The sequence below is a fragment of the Battus philenor genome, unplaced genomic scaffold, assembly GCF_028537555.1.
Source record: "Battus philenor isolate CCGP_79_NKW_IND1 unplaced genomic scaffold, ilBatPhil1.0.hap1 SCAF_27, whole genome shotgun sequence".
In the NCBI taxonomy this organism is placed as follows: Eukaryota; Metazoa; Arthropoda; class Insecta; order Lepidoptera; family Papilionidae; genus Battus; species Battus philenor.
In genome coordinates, this window is record NW_027181690.1 from 2,458,586 (window position 1) to 2,476,560 (window position 17,975).

The window sequence follows — 17,975 nt, forward strand, 5'->3', positions numbered from 1 at the left end:
AGTCTCATAATTATTAATATTATGTTATTAACAAAAAATATCTTTCTTCAGGAATAGAAAGTGGTCAAACGCTATACCGCTGTGCACGCCCATCGCGAACTACACATCAGCGGACACAATCGCAATGTTCAACGGTGACATCGACGCCATGTTGTCCGACGAGGCCGCCGCGCCGGACATCCTACGCACACATGTGGCGCCCGCCATCTTGACGCCGGAGAGCTTCAAGGCGGCCATGACACGCGTCGCGGCATCTCGTCTTTTGCGCAGGGCACCGCTTGAGACATACAAAAACAGAATCTCCAGGGTTAACAGGCTTTTACGGAGGGATTGGGAAAGATAATTCCAGTAACATTATTAAAATAGATAATTTTTTAATGATCATTCGTGTAAATCGATACAAGGTCAGTTCACAAGTTTAATTTGCAAAGAATATGACATTAAAAATATTTCATTTATCATTTAAATTCAATCGCGGAATTATTAAAATTATTATGCAACAAACAAGCTCAAATTGTTCTATTACACTTAATTATAATCAATATTTATAACGTTTTTTTATTCTAAATAGCATGTTAATAATTTAGTTTAATAATTATAAAGTTATAAATTTTATTACCAGTTCTTACATAATCTGTTACAAACTCTATGATTTATATGTTAGTACGAAAACGTACTTAATTGACGATGGATTTGATGTATCTATATTTATCTGATGGACTTCAGAAATATTTATCTGTACCTCAATTATAAAAAAAAGTTAACATTTGACACAAATGTCTTTTCGCATTTTCCTAAGATTGTAAATAAGTATCGCTTCGCCAAAGATAGTATAAATAGTCCATTTTATTAATATAAGTAGTTGTAATTCTTAGGTAATTAATAATTAAATTATAATTAACCACTGTAACATCAATAGTGACTCCTTAACGAAATATCATCTAACGCACAAATGTTTGGAAAACTTTTTAATCATTATTAATATTCTTCTCATTTCCAACTCGCATGATATATATTTAATTATTAATAATATATTGAAGTAAAGGTACTTTCACACTATATATTTTATAAATATCCTACCAAAGCTACCAAATTTACTGATGGCTTGGACTTTCGGTAGCCAATACAATGAATCCTAAGTTAAACTACATTTATATTGTTTTTTATGGTAGATAAATAGCGTAAGCTGTCACACCATAATAGTCGATGTAACTGAAATACAAAATCCCAGTACAAATTTTCTTTTTAAACGGATCTATTTTTTTTTATCCTAACGCAAAATACAATTAGGATTTTTAAATATAATTTTCAAATTAATCCTGTTGTATTACAATTACTCACTACACATTATAATTAAAAATTATGAATTAACTAATTTATACATTAATGGAATTTTTTTTATATGTGAAAGCACTTTTACAATTAAATAGCTGAACACGCGAGCTGGATACATTTCGTAATATACTTAAAAAGCTGAAGAATATGAAGCCCAATATTCGTGACAAGTTGCAGTAATGATATATAACTATGTCCCTCTCCAAATAAAAAAATATATAACGATTTCACATATCACATAGTTTTTTTTATTTAACCCCACCTTTTTGTAGTTTTTATAACTTTCTGAAATACATCAATAACTACGAAATTTATATTGATTTTATAATTTTAAATACAAGATTTATTTTTGTTGTTTAAGTTATGGATTAATTCATTTTTTTAACATATACGCAGCTACGTCGTATTTTATGTCCGAAAGTAATCACTTTAAATGACTACGTGATTAATAACATGAATAAATATTTAATGGAATCAGGCGTTACCTTGGGGAAGTCCATCCTAAGTAAGAAAAGGACCAATATTTAGCCACTTCCGCACATGCAAAATTCGTGCAACAAATTGCACCGCCCGCCAGCCACTCTGTGTTTGGAATTAATCGGTGTAACATAGCTCCTAAAGATGCCCCGTGGAGGGGTGAAACATGTGTTGAGTAATTTAGCGGTGGCAGTTGTGTGATTCGCATTGTTTGCCGCATACGCATTTATCAGCGGGCTGGAATAAATATGGTAAAACACTCTCGTCGAGATTGTGCATATATATGTTTGCATCATTAAAAATACCGTTTATACATTATCGTTTTGGAGGTGATAAAACCATAAAGGCACCTGTTAAGATGTAATAACAAAGAATTTTAGAGAAACTTTTAACGCCTGTACAATTTTAATAGCAAACAATTATAATAAACCGTATTGACTATCGGTACATCATGTTGAAGTGTTTGTATAACAATGCCGCCATTTCGATGTGAGTAAAGAATATTGCACACAACTTATGTCCGCAAAACCACCCATTCAACCTGAGGTAAAATTGAGAAAAAAAAAACCGTTTTAAATACTAATAACGTTTAATAATATATAACTTTTGTGGATGGCACTTTAAAATCAATCTATTAAATCTTCGAAAGGCGAGTCGCGGTTGCGACGGACGGTACCGGAGTCAGTTTCGGTTGGCTGGTCGGAGGTGGGGTCACGTGAGAGCTCGGGCGCGGGCAGCTCTCGCAGCACGTCGTCGCGCTCGAGCCGCGGGTAGGAGGGCATGGTGAGCACGCCGCAGGTGTTGGCGCGCGCCTGCACGCGCACATAGCCGCCTTCTCCGTACGCGGCCGACCACGAATTCTTCAGGATGAAGTGCGGCTCACCACGTCGCTCTCCCCACCCCACCGCAAGCACCGCGTGATTCAACTGTTTGCGTGTCTTGCCGCTGGAATATCATGCTTTATTACTCAAATAATCGTAATATTGCGTCGCAAAGATAAGGAAGCACGGATCGAACCACTCACGTCTCTAACAAATTCAAGATTATTTCTTACAAGTAGACCTAAGTTACTGGAGTGGGTAGCCTCCCCTCTCCCCCGCAACGTGGTCTGATGGCTAAATAGCTTGATACGGGGGAGCAAGGCCTTTCGGGTAGGCCTATGCCTTACATTGTAAGTCTATCGGCTGATGTGATATAAATATATATATATATATCCATACATATATATGTATACACATATATATATATATATATATATATATATATATATATATATATATATATATATGTATGGATATATAACACAAACTCTGAAGTAGAAGTGTGCATCATCGCCCGTATTCCTACAAGTTCAGTTCAGTAAATTAACAATTTTATTTCTGTGGAATTTCCCTTTTCGATGCGACTGGCTGGCGGTGACATAATGTTGCTATTACAAAAGCTTTAAAATAGTAAATGTACATATATGTTATTTGCTGTCAATTAAGATACACAGTAAACTCTGTCCAAAAATCAATGGCTTTGGAAATAAAAAGATATATATATATATATATATATATATATATATAATTTCTTCCCCGCTTCTGGAAGACAGGTAAACGTGGCACTTTCTTTTTTCAAAAAGTCTAGAGCATTACTACAAGACAAGACATAATTATATCTAGTAAGTAGATGGAAGTGGTGCCGATCATCTACAAGGATCTCTGTCATTCCCGTATTGCTTCAATGTATTTTTACCTATGGTTACCTAAGCTTATCTACTTGAAAGGTATAAATAGTTTACACATACCAGCGATCGTCGTATAGTACACCCTTCTTATGGGTTATAAAGCTCTTTGCCTTCGCGTCGATAATGACCACAGTAGGGGCGTGACGCCTGATTGCAACCTGGAAAATATACCAAGAAGTTGAAGTACTCGACGTTTGCAGATTACTCGGTGCTGCCAGCGCTGGATCTTTTCTTCCTCGCCATCAGAGAACATACATTTACGGGTGGTTTATCTCCAACCGCATTGGTTATCACATGAGCACGTATATGCTCTTTTATTTTGATGGAGGCGTGACCAAGGTGAATGTATTTACATATATATAAAGATTATTGCGAGCACATCACAGATGGCTTCCGAACACATAAGAATGATTCAGCATAAAAGCATTATGACCGTAGTCACCCACAAAACGGAGCATAAATGTAACAGGTTAGGTTTTATAACAACAAAATATCTTCTTACTAAGCTGGAGACAGAAGATAAGCAGTATGTACCTTGAGGGCCGGCACGCTGTGTTGTGTGACATTAACGTGTCCGCTGATGCGCGTGACAGGAGCTGCGCGTGCGCACGGCTCCACCTGACAATTGACAATTCAATTCAATTACATCAGGACATGAATGCATTAATTGCGAAGCCGTAATTATTTTATACCTTCGGTTCATACGGAGTGAATTCGTCGAGGGCGGGGAGACCGCGGTCCTGTATGTAGTCGTAAGCGCGGCTCGGCCAGGTACCTTTGCAGCCGTTGGCACCATGCCTGTCCGTGGAAAAGCATATCTTCATTAAAGCGTATTAACTTTAATGGTGTAATTTATTCAATTATCATTAAATGACCTCGTAAAATTCAGAACAGATGACAGCTTATTCCTTAAGGTTGAAGAAGAGACCACAAACCAGCAAACTTAATATTGGACGTCATATGCACAGACGAATTTGTTAGATATATCGAAAGACACTAGATGCAAACTGCTTTTAACCAAACCTGTTCGAAACCTTTGCGAAGGTTATATTCAGCAGTGGATGTTTTACAGCTGAAATAATACAATTGAATTTATTTAACTAAGTAAACTAAAAACTATACTCATAATAAATAGACACACTATTTTTTTAATATGCGAATACCATATAACAGGGGTGGTCAAACTGCGGCTCGCGAGCCATGCGCGTCTCTTTAAACGATTATTTTTGGCTCCAATTAATTGTCGAATTAATTCAATATTTACATTTATATTACCTATGTCAGCTCCTGGCAAAAAATTACTGGTGTGAATAAAAATGATTATTATTCAGTCATAAAATTAGCGAAATCCAAATAGCGATTATAATTAATTTACCGGCATCTCAAATATAAATTGCAGCTTGCAAAAAATTTCAAATTTCGAAAAATAGCTTCCACTATCAAAGAGTTTGGCCACCCCTGCCATATAATATAATTTTTCCGAACGGAATAGTATCCATATCTGTGTGTGAGTGTGTGTGTGCAGTCGTGTCATATTAAATAAACAGTAATTTAGCAGAGGAGGTCAACCATCGGCCCGCGATCCACATGGGTTTCTATGAAAGATTATTTTTGGTTCTCGATATATGTACCTGAGCTCCCGTTTAATTCTTGTTGTATTATAATTTTAAATCATATTTTCGTGCGAAACACCGATCAGTATTAACATCTGAATGAATAAAAGTTGTCATCAATTAGTAACAAAATTTTATAAGATTACTAACAGAAGTAAAATAAACGTTTTTAATTGTTAATATCATAATTCATTAAAAAATTCTACTCATTTATTAATAATATATAATCTCTAATTTTTTATTTAAATACCTTTTTAATTGTAATAAATTTTGAAAAATTGCTCGGTATATTAAGGAGCTATGTAACCTCTTTACCAATAAATTGAGATCATGAAATGACAGAAATGATGATCATCATTATAAGATCGTGGAGAGAATTTCTGTGAGGGAAATGAGCATTATTTTTTTTTATTGATCTCTCACTGCTGTTCAAATGGCACTTGCAGATTCCGTAGGTACGAGGTGGTAGGGCGCAGAGTGCGCCTAACTTAAGAAAACATATAAAGTAGCAAAGCTGGGCTGGTCAGGGCTCCGGGAGGAACCTCGGCTCGTGACGCTTCATGTTACTATTTCACCGGACTAAGAAGCCGCCGAGCCCTTAGATCGCTTCAGAGAACGTTCCATGGAGTGAGTAAGATCAAGGGCCCCACAAAGAGACCTTGGCTTTGGCTATCACACTTCGATAATACCCGCCAGTGGCGTAGCTAGGGGGTGGCGAGCGGGGCGGCCGCACCAGGCACCACAAGCAGGGGGGGCACCAAAGTTGAAAATAATTTTTTTTAATTTTATTTTTGAATGATGAATAGTAAAATGTTAAAAGAAAAATAAAAGAAAATAAAAGAAAAATGAAAACCACAATTTAAAGTAAATAAGATAAAAAGAATATCGAATTTTTCTATTTTTGTGCTAAAAAAGTTGTTAAATAATATGAACATTAAAAAAAAGTAAACGGTTACAAATTATAATATACATAGTGTTTAATAAGCCTTTCATTCGCAAAACACATAAAGTGTTTTTTAAAAGGGCCCTAAATGACAAAATAATAAATTATTACATTTTTGCAAGATTATTTAATGACAAATAGATTAAATAATCTTGCAATAATGTCAATAGAACATGAAGTAGTCGACACTATTGATTTTGAAAATGTGATTAATGACTTTGCAGGCCAAAAAGCGAGGAATGTTCGTTTTAAATTTTTCCAATAAATTTTATTAAGATCTAATGTTATTTTATATATATTTATTATTATTTTGAACCCAAAAAAATTATATATTAACTACATTCTGTTCTGAATTTTGAAATTATTTAGATTCTTTAGGGGGGTGGGGGGCACCAAGCCCCCAATCTGCCCCAGGCCCCAAATACCATAGCTACGCCACTGATACCCGCTAAGTATCCAACACAAGTACTCACGTGTGGGCGCAGTCGACGAGGCACTTTTCGCTGAGCGGCACAAGGCGACGCGTGCGCACGAACAGAGCTCCTTCCACAGCTCCGGCCACAGCGAATGCCCAGCACGACATGCACGAACCCTGGTCTGAAACAACTTGCCAACTGTATCTCCATACAGCATACGCTTAACGTACAAATTTAATACAAAATATGTTTATTCAACTACACATTTATATACACTTTTAAGTGTCGATTATGAGTAAAACTTCCTCGTAACTTAAATCTTAATTTATTTAACTTTATATAAGCACGATAAGACGGCTCCTAGTGATCAGACATGCGCACTAGCCGCAAGTTCTGTTCCCAGCCGACTGGGTCGCGCTGGATTTGTGTCCTCTAGGCTGGCTGGGTGAGCACCGCTGCTACTATCTCGCGGCCACTACCTTTGTAACTTCCTCGTCTCCCCGCCGAGTACTAATACGGGTTCGGAAACTCGAATCCTGTAATTTTATATAGTTCACGGATCCCTTCGTTCCGCGAACTTGTTTCCGATGAAGCTGTAAAAGCCACAAGGCTAACAGCAAAAACTTCACATCAGACAATAGAGACAATAGGCTCGACAGATGGCACTTAGATTATGACTATTTGTTTTATAAATATTTGCAGTTGTATTATATTTCCTGTCTTTAACTTTATACATTGTGGAGATAATGCTTAAATAATATAACTGTTGTAGCGTATTATTAGCAATCTGTTATATTTGTACTATATGTTTTTATCATGTAATTTTGTTAGGTATGTTAGCTTTCGTAATATTAAATAAAAATATATCTAGGTGAACGTCAAATAAGACAAAAGTTTAGAGGCAGAATTCTGGTATACATTGAAGAATGTAATGCGTACCCATATTACGCATGCGAAATCTAGTCTTTTAATTCTGGATGCCGAATATCAAGAATCCTGAAGACCAGTATTTTCCAACCATTTTTGTTTCACGCCACACCTATAACTTACGTCCCCCTATGTAATAATGTTTATTATATTAAAACTATAGGTTTAAACTCATATCGAGTCCATTTTAGAATTGCTGCCCTATGGGGCGTGGTTCAAAAACTGCTGTGGAGAGTGTTCTACACTAGTTTCTCTATCTTCATCATCATATCAGCCGGTAAATGCCCACTGCAAAATCTAGACTTCGTATAAAGATCGTCACAATCTTACGTTGTCCATATCTGGCGAATTGCAGCGACCTTTACTAAGTTGTTAGTACTAGTGGGTGACCTGCACGGAAGAGCTCAAAAGTTGAGAGAAGCTTATAGTTTTAGACAATGTAGAAGGTAAAAGAGCGAGAGAGTAAGGTGACTGTCCAATTCGAATGTCCTAAGCTGTTACTGTGTTTATCGTACATATTATTGGTATGTACTACGTAGTGTCGCAGTTACAGTGAACTAAAATGAATGGCTACGATGCTCAATCATGAGGAAACGGCTAAAAAGAAACATTGATGGAAATTGAAGTCCTTACAGCGTACGGGGGAGACAGCACCACGTGAGCGCCAGTCGAACTGACGAGGCAGCACATCATCAGCAGCAGCGAGCTGGCGCGGGCCGTGTGGGAAGCGCTCGGCTCGACGCAGCTCAGCCGCTGGCACCACACCCCTCAGCTCAGCCAGCTCGGCATCCAGCCGGTCGCACAGGAAGTTGACGCCGAGCTGCACGGTGGCTCCTTCGCGGTTACCTGATGCGACGAAGCGGTGGTACTGCATCAGTACGTTCTTACGCACCGCCTCCTCCGCGCCGTCAGCGTACCGCCGCTCATACTCTTGCACGAACCTGCAACCATGATGCAAATATGTTACTTCGAATTATACTATCTTTACGTGTTAATCTATTTACTTTATTTTATTTTTACTTATCAAGGAAACTTAAAAACTAGTTACACAACAAGAAGTAATCACAAGTTTCAGCCTTTAGCACGAATTAGATTGTGTGACCGTACAAAAAGAACAAAATTCTACATCAAAAAAAGTTATTCAACAAGCTTAATACCATAAAAATCGTTATTTTACTTATACTATTTATTTTTGCCGAGTAATAGTCATCTATTGCCATTCTTTGATTACCTTATCCTTATATTATCTTAATTTTATATCATTTTTGAGGTTATAATTAAAAAACTCACTCTAATACTTTTAGATTTTTGATTCAGCTTGACACAAACACCTCTCGAGCACTCTATTTGTCCATTTTAGATTTCATATATGTCTAATAAGGTATATTACAAAGCATGAAGTTTGCTATTGCACAAAATATGAAATGAATATATAAATAAATACAAAATAGACACAAGAAAAAAAGTACAATATTGTCGTTAAACTGAACAGTAGAGACAAGTCTACGGCCATATTCTCGCACGGATAGTGGCGACCTAGACTTGTGACTGAAATTGAACCCGAGACTGTGTGAAGGTTAATTTAAGTGTCATTAGCAAAGATATTTAATGGAATCTGGCGTTATTTTGCGGAAGTCCACCCTAAGAAAGAAAAAGACCGATATTTAGCCACTTCCGCAAACACAGAGTCTCTGTTTTTGGCACTAATCGGTGTAACTTAACTCCTTAAGATGCCCCGTGGAGGAGTGAAACACGTGTTGAGTGATTTAACGGTGGTAGTTGTGTGATTCGTATTGTTTGCCGCATGCGCATTTATCAGCGGACTGGCGGGCGGTGCACTTTGTTGCACGACTACCTCTGCATGTGCGGAAGTGGCTAAATATTGGTCCTTTTCTTACTTCTTCATTAGCGTAGATTAACCAGTGCACTACTACCTCAATTAATGCGTTGGAGAAACTAATATAAGAGAAGACACGAGTCCTATAAAAGTCGGCGTTTGGTGTCTTCCAGTAGTAGGGATGTAGCCGCCCTTTTAACAACAGTTTTGTTTAGCATCGAATTCAACTTCAAAAATGCCGCAGTGCGATTCATACGCCACGTGACTATAGGAATCCTTTCTTATATTATTCTTACAGGTGTATAAAGAGTGTATAATAGAGTATATTTTGTCATTCCGAATGGAAAAGCCCTACTGCTTACGTTGCATTACAGTGTTTCATTTTAGTTTTTCAGCAGAGGATATATCACATATGCATATGTCTCTACGAAACATTGCAATAATAATAAATTGTAAAACTAAGGAATTAGTTGACGGAAGAAAGGAATCGGAGAAAAGAGAAATGGAAAGAAAAGATAAGACAGAGGAATATTTGAAAATAAGAAAAATAATGAAAGAACTTAAGATGAATGGATATAGAGTGCGGAAAGAAAATAAGATGTGTAAAACAAATTATTAAACGAAAAGAAATGACGATGTCCTTCCACAAGATAGGGGAACGAGGAGTCTGTAATAACGAAGGCCATAAAAAAAACATTGCAATAATCGACCTTGCACTGCCTGTATCCAATATTCCACCACTTTATCGGTGTTGTCGGTGGGATGCCCACCCATGAAGCTTCGAATATCTCTACTTTTAAATAAACAAAAGCATACTCTTGCAGCTTGGCGTCGTAGCGAGGGTCGCGGCGCGGTAAAGTGAACTCTCGTAGAGGCTCCAGGTTTGCCAGCTCCTCCGCCGAAGAACCGTTCACATACTGCACGCGCTCGCACGCCGTATCTAAAGAGAAAGAGAAAGAGTAAGTTACCCTCACCCCCCACAGGCAACAGGTTCAACTCTTTTAGAGCGGCAATGTAAATATCTGAATACACCAATACCTCACTTTGCGTCGTGGTTACATTCCAAAAAAACACGACGCAGATTGAAAAGCCGCACAATGAATTAAGATTTTCTACAGCAAACCATGTAAACAGGGTTACGAAAATACTATTTTTAAAAAAGAAAACTGAACAAAGTAAACATTAAAAAAAACAAAAATAATATAACTCTGCCAATAAATAAATTGGGAAAATATTTACCTTTTTTGTAACCAGAAACAGCACGTAAAAAATTATATAAATTTATTATTCTCTTTTGAAAAAAAAAACAGCTGTAACACAAAAGCACAACACTACGTAATTGAAACTGAACTGCAAAATTAGCAAAACGAAGTGAAAATAAAACTATTCAAATTGCGTTGTTTTTAGTTAGAAAGGGAATTCCCGAGTTTTGATGGCATGGCGCAATTAGAAACAAAAGCATTGCCATGTTTAAGAAAAAAATGAAAATTAAAAAAAAAATTAAAGACTCGAACCCAAAACAACGCAACCTCGAAAATCTAACGACGCACAGTGAAAATTAGTACTAATCAAGCAGCGACGCAACTTCCAATAAAACGCAAAACGAAACGACGCAAAGCGAAGTATTGGTGTATATCTATTCGAGGCACATTGACTACCTTCAAGTCGATCACTCATTTGAGATCATATCGACAGCTATTTAATCAGACGTTCAAAGTTTAAGAATCCACATTAACTATTGGGAAGTATGTTGAATTTAAATAAAAGAAGATATAGTGTATGTGATGCTTTAGTACCCCTTCCATATCATCATTTCATTACATAGGAAGATCGCTCTCTGCAGGATAGTATTTTCTTTCATAGATTTCCAATAAGACCGTTTGGGTACTACCTGTATCCAACGTCTTCTAGCGAGCTTTATGGGTGAAAGTTCAAAGCTACAGTTGTGATCTCCACTCCTAAATCTCAAGACCCTCATGGCTGTCTGTTCTGCGCGCTATGTGACATGGTCACTGCCAATTTGACTTGTCAATCCGCCAGGCTGAGTCAGTTAGTTTCATTTGTCTATGATTCTCTTCTAATTTTATTTTATTTAAATAAAACGTAAGTACACTTTGTATAATTATAGTATATATTTTTAAGTATAACATGAACAAATGTTCGAAATTCGTTTTCCACAAATATTTCTGTAACCAAATTTCAAAATTGAAAAGTTTTTCGTATGACTAAACTAGGATAGGATGAATAAAAGATGGAGTTACCTATGTCTAGGGTGAAGACGGTGGGGGCGTGGTTCTGTTCGACCACCTCCAGGTACTCGTGGTTGTAGCCGTCGCAGTTCGGGCCCAGCACCGAGCTATTCACCATCACCGTGTACCTGAGGATCCAACGCCGTGCCAGTTACAATAACCTTAATGTTTAAAAAATATAGAGTGCTATAAATATACTAATTGTTCCGTATAATTTCTTAAAATCTATTTTTAGCATTTTTTTTTTATTTTATAACACGCCTCAAATATTTTGCCGTTTATCTGTAAGAGTTGAAGAAATATTCCTATCAAACTTATATAAATTCATCCTATGTTAACACGATCACTGCGTCAACGTTTTGAAAGAACTTTGTTTAAGGAAAAATACCTTATAACTTAATTTCCCTGTACTGCGTAGGAGATCCAAAAGTCTCCTATATTACTTTATTATGCTATCGAACCAATTATAATAATACGTAACGAACTTTAAAATGTGAAATGATTTTTTTCGCCGCAATAAACAAAAATCAAGGGGTCTTTCAGACCTCCTAACGCATTGAAATAATTCATTTCAATAATTCATTCAGTGAGAAAGTGTTTAATCCTAATATTTTTCAGCACCGTCTATTAATTTATTATAAGAATATTTGTAAAATAATTTAATGCTATTAATGAAGGCATTTAATTGTCTGTTAGTTACCTATACCTTATACAAGCGCCAACAGATGAAAGTCTACAAAAAAATACCTAAAAGACTAAAATCTACACCGAAACAGAATATAAAAAACAATTCCAATTAAAAAAATATATTTTTAATTTATGGTGTGTCGCAGTGGTGTGAAACAGGTCATGATTCATCAACAAACACTCAGTGGACGAAACACTGATATTCAATAATGACTCTGCAAGCCGTCACTGGCTGATTTTTTGCTGTGTGATTTTGTGCCAAGTTTATTGTGTGTGTATATATATATATATATATATATATATATATATATATATATATATATATATAGTGTAACCGGTTTTTTATTATAAATCAATCTCTTATTCTATTGGTGAGTATGAGGTTGCCACAACCTGGTGGCGAGCATAGTACGTGGCGCCATGTGATGGCAGCGGCACTTAAGTTACTTACGAGAGTGGCATGGCACGCTCGGCGACGCGTGCAATCAGCAGGTCGTGCTGCGTGGTTAAAGCTTCGCCCCTGGCGCCGCCTGCTTCTCCAGCTCGTCCCGTTACCACTCGTCGCCACAGCTCGGCACCGCCCCGCGCGCTGTCTACGTGACCTGAAAATATTGTTCCAAATTTAAAAATATTTTTTTACTAATCTGCATGCTACTTCAGGTCACCGAGATACACTTTCCTTTACCCTCCACCACATCAGACCACGTGACTTCAGGGTATACTGACATTCCTGTGATATCAGAGCCGAAAAAAGCTTCGGAAATATCCACGAAGCTCTGTGCAATTAATATTACTTATATAAGGAATATTAATTTACTGATAGAATAACAACTAATCATATTCCCCGTTATATTCCTACCCATTAAGTGGTCGTCCCCACCCAATAAAATGACAATCGACGCAACCTTTTTTTCGAGTTTTTAAATGTTAGAGGGACCGGAAAGTAATGTCGCCTTTTTTTTTAAATTCGCTCGACTACATATTTAACAACTTATTATTTCTAATTAATAATATATTCACTTTTGTTTTCAACAATCTTTTGCCGTCTAGTGTACAAATTTTCAATGCCGGAGCGGTAAAAATTGATCGTATTTTCTTTAAAATATGTCGACAGAAACGACTTTATTTTCCGGTCCCCCTAATATTTGCAACCTTGCCAATTTTATCCATAATTTTCTGTCTAAAAATGGCGGAGAAAGGCAAAATAATCTTTTTTTCACTAAATACACAAAATAAAGCACAAATAAGAATAAAAATATTGTACGATATAAACAAAATCTTTACTCGTTTTTGGCATGCTAATAATGGATACAATAATACTCTAAGAAATATTTTTACTGCCTTATGTAGTCATAATTTTTGAGAAATTATCAAAATAAGATTATCCTCTTTCCGGAAAATTGCATTTTCGGACTTATCATTTTATTCGGTGGACGGCAGTAATTTTTAGGATAGAACTGAAGGCAATTGTTGGAGAGAAATCCGGTAGCATTTAAATTTTTTATTATGATCATTTACACTCATCATCTAAAAAATTCTTACTCAAAATAAATGTTTATTTGTATCTGTTTACATTCTATTTTAAGTGCACGTTTTAGTCTTTAATTTTATCTTTTTAATTGTTTTATACACATACGTACAAATTACACATAATTTTGTGTTTTTCATTAAAATGCGTAACAATATATTATTATTGGTACTTATTAATTATGTACCTCATAATAAGATTATCAGACGGGCCCAATTTAATAGAAACTAGAATCATATTGAAGCTATATACAACCGTTGATTTGTTATTCCGGAAAATCCCAACCGATGGGTATACTCTAGGCCTTCTTCAAATAAAGAATTTATAATTTGTATTCTTGATTTTATTAACCGAGGCGCTGCGGTGCAACGTCGACCGTCCGTCGTCGGAAAAAGAATAGTATACGAGCGAACCCACCGACGAAAGAGAACTGGTCCAGTTCAGCAGGCAATGCGGGAAGCGACCTGTCAGCTGGAACAGCGCGCTGCGGCGAGCCCACCCGGCAGCGTCGCACCGGCCGGTCTCCGCTGCGGTCCACGTGCGACTACCAACAAGCCGGTATAAAATCAATATTTAATAGAATCAGGCGTTATCTTGCGGAAGTCCTTCCTAAGTAAGAAAAGGACCAATATTTAGCCACTTCCGCACATACAGTAGTAGTCGTGCAACAAAGTGCACCGTCCGCCAGCCCGCTGATAAATGCGTATGCGGCAAACAATGCGAATTACACAACCGCCACCGCCAAATCACTCACCGTGTTTCACTCATCCACGGGGCATCTTCAGGAGTTATGTTACACCGATTAGTGCCAAACACAGAGTCATGAAATTAATTGCAGACAGTTGGATTAAAACTGTGCTATCGAACGTGTTTACTCACCTCCGATCTGAAGACGAGTCCGTCAGACAGCGTACGGAAGGTGGACGCCGCTCCGCCGTGATAGTCCACCCTCGCTCCTCCACTTGCCGGGTCCCACCTGTACACACGAGCAAATATTCTCAAAGAGTGCTAACCATCATTCGTTCTAATCCGTGTAGGCTTGCGATGAATATTTTCCGAAACAGAGGACATTTTTGAAAATAAATTATTTTTTGACACCTAGAAGTCAAATACAGTTGAGTTTCTTAATTACGCCAAAATAAATGAGTATTCTTTTCTGGGATTCAACCACGAAAGCATACGAACTAACAACAATGGATTCAAATAACACAGTTTATAGTTTAAGGTGTTTTTTTTGGACCGAACTTTCACTACTGCTCAAATGGCATTTGCATATTCCGTGGGTTCAAGGCAGCTCAGTCTAAGACCTTTAAAGATAGCGAAGCATTAGGGCTTCCAGAGGAACCACAGCCAGGATGCTACATAGTGCTATTTCATCAGGATTGGAAGGCCATTAAACTCAGATTATTTCGACTCACGCTGCACGGTCTGACTCCGCTGAAGGTGCCCCAGGAGGAGACCTCTACTTAGGTTGTAACTCATCGATAATACTCGCTTAGCATTCCGACACAAGAACGAGAATTGGTTGGTTGCTTTTGCCTGGCTAAGTAAGGCAACTTTTCTAACAAACAATCAGTATCAACCAAGACCCCGTGCACAACAAGTAATTTCTGCCCACGTTGAACCACTACACTCTTTATGAACTAAATCTTTACCACTCTTTAGACAATTTACGGTTTTTCATATAGCAAGTCAAGTTTCTGGTTGTTTTCGTCGATGTTAGGCTCGCCGGGCTGTCACAGCTTCTTGGTTCACAGGCGCATCTATGTGGTGCATTGTTCCTCTAGATGTTGTTGGGGGAATAAAGCGATCCGTTTCTTCTGCTGCAATTCGTCATCTCTTCTTCTGAAACTCTTGGTGGGTTCTTCTCGTTCTTCCTCTTCTTTCTTGTGAGTTTTCGTTCGGACAGTCCTCTTGCTTGGGCATATCTAGTCCGTGTATTCACGACTCATTTTGTACGGCACCCTAATTTTTGGAGGCGTGTTTTGATCCATTTCGAAATCGGTGCATCTGAATCAGGTAAAGCAAACTGATAGGCAGTTAACTGCTTTGGCTACTAATTGTTTAGAATGATGTAAGGGATCTATGAAATATCTTCTTGAACCTTCTCCGAAAAACTTCTATATTGTCGGGAGATATAAATCGCTGTGAATGTCTCTGGTATGGTTCCGCTCGGGTTGCTTTTCAGGCGAAGCAATTCTGAATAACCTGCAGGCGATTTGGATTTCCTCATTGATGAGGGTGAAGGTGACTCTAAACTGTTATTGGCATAAGCAGGTTTTATACGGTTGTATATAATGTCTCAAAGCGAGTTTGCAGGACAAACAACAACTTGTTTCTCAAATTCTCAATGTGAGATGTGAACTGGTATCGACAGTGACTCCAAGGTTTCAACTCTTACTTGGGATTGGTCGATCGAAGAGGGTGACTACTTTTTGTTCATATTATTGTTAATGGAAAAAGTCAAATTCACTGAGAAACTGAAAAACGTAACGAATTATTGGAATGATTTTTCCATCAATAATTTAACACAGAGTATCCCCTGATTCTGTCTCGAGATAAAAATTTCTGAAAAAATGGATTTGTAAATAGATATAATTAATCATATAAATTTACTTTAATTCACATTAATTTTGTATAAAAAAACAGCAACGAGGTAAATACATGTTGTGGCTCGAAATACATCTTTAGAAATTCAAAGTACATGAAACTAACGTTAAGATTACTTAAAAACATAAGAAATTGCAGTTAGAAAATGGTCTACCAGACTGTGTACGGCTCGGAGTAGTCGGCGCGGGGCACGGTCAGCAACCCACGTAGCAGCAGCGGCCGGTCGAAGTTAGGGCGTGGTGGCGTGGAATGCGGAAGGCTGCGTTCCCGCCCGTAGCGCGCCGGTTCCGGAGGCGGGGGGCTTGCTGCAGGTGCAGGGACTGCAGGGGGTGCGACGGGCTCGAGGGGCATGAGGAGTGGCGCGCGCTCGCTGCCGTCGTACGCAGACTGCTTGATTGGCGGGTCGTATGGCGCGCTAGGCGTCTGCTCACGGAACAGCTGCACTAGCTGCTGTGATGAGACTGCGGAGTACATTGTGCGGTTTAAGATCTCGGCCTAGTGTTGCATATCTTGACAGGGTAAAGTTCAGTCGAGGTATCGCAGACAAACAAATGTCTGTTTATGTACCTCAGAGCAAGAGATGTGTATGCATCACACGGGATCAGCCTACCGCTGCATTGTCTGACCAAGTGCCTTGGTCGCAGGTCCTAATTACAACTCAGACCAGATAGATGACGCATAGCGTCACCTCAACCAATATACAAAGAAATGTTATCGAATATGACTTTTCCGTAATTATATTAAATTTCCAGCACGTACCAACTTTTTCGAACTTCGGAACCGGCGTTGAGTCTACCTCCGGTACGAATTCACTTGCAGGCGTCGTGGTCTGCGCCGTCGCTGGTGGTCTCTGTGTTTTTCTAGGAGGAGGCGCTGATTCGACCTCAAAGCGGTTGTTATTAGGATGGTGGTACTGCCCACGCTGGTCGTTTTGGTATAGATTAAAACTGGCATCTGGTTGTTTTGTTTGCGTGATAACAGGGCATTCTGTAACGGTAGAAAAGTGTCAGGACTAGATGTTAGATTTTCGTTCTGAGAAAGACGGGTATAGATGTACATACCTAGGGGAGGCGACTGCTCTTGCTGTACAGGCATAGGCAGTACCAGAAGGGGTAATATGGCGGGCTGCAGGCTTGCTTGCGCTGGTAGTAAAAAAATAAATATTATGTTAAAATATATAAGAATGTACACAGTAAAGACGCTTTTGTACAACACAACGTCCACTCAAAAGGTAAAAAGACAATTTGGTTAGAGTTGTCGGAAAACGTACAGTACATCTAGGTACTTCATTTCTAGTAGTTCATCTCTTGTATTATAAATTTATGAGGAAAGCAGAAATAATCATAATATGAATGAGAGAACCACAACTGTGTCTAGACTACAGCGATCTCCCAATGTCTCAACTATAATGATAGCTTTACTTATTCGAGTGGTTAAAAGTGTAATTTGAGTATCTTTATTATTTTATTTTGAAATTGCAACACTAAAAAAAATAATATTGAGTTTCATGCATGGAAAACAAAGGCAGTCATTTACTCAATGTGTACACGACTTGCATTAAGGGTATAAAATATTGAAATCTATCACAACCCCAGAAACAAGAAAATAAATAATTTATTTAAAT

The 17,975-nt window shown here is 37.9% G+C and overlaps 2 protein-coding genes across 2 annotated transcripts in view; one reads left to right on the forward strand and one right to left on the reverse strand.

Moving 5' to 3' along the window:
• Hasp (Hig-anchoring scaffold protein) overlaps positions 1 to 343 on the forward strand; it is a 146,497-nt gene extending 146,154 nt beyond the window's left edge. Inside the window, exon 31 of the mRNA XM_068769131.1 lies at positions 52 to 343. Coding sequence (XP_068625232.1) covers positions 52 to 343 — 292 coding nt within the window. The remainder of the gene's footprint in view (positions 1 to 51) is intronic.
• A 2,062-nt stretch (positions 344 to 2,405) lies between these two features.
• Positions 2,406 to 16,825, reverse strand: LOC137925658 (uncharacterized). The gene is made up of 12 exons (XM_068769132.1): positions 16,506 to 16,825; positions 14,621 to 14,717; positions 14,093 to 14,285; positions 12,665 to 12,815; positions 11,539 to 11,654; positions 10,094 to 10,217; positions 8,074 to 8,381; positions 6,571 to 6,694; positions 4,234 to 4,339; positions 4,076 to 4,159; positions 3,602 to 3,699; positions 2,406 to 2,757 (listed from the first exon to the last, which is right to left on the reverse strand). Exons 1-12 carry the CDS (start codon positions 16,823 to 16,825, stop codon positions 2,439 to 2,441), a joined length of 2,040 nt encoding a protein of 679 aa, XP_068625233.1. The 3' UTR covers positions 2,406 to 2,438.
• Between the last annotated feature and the right edge of the window lie 1,150 nt (positions 16,826 to 17,975).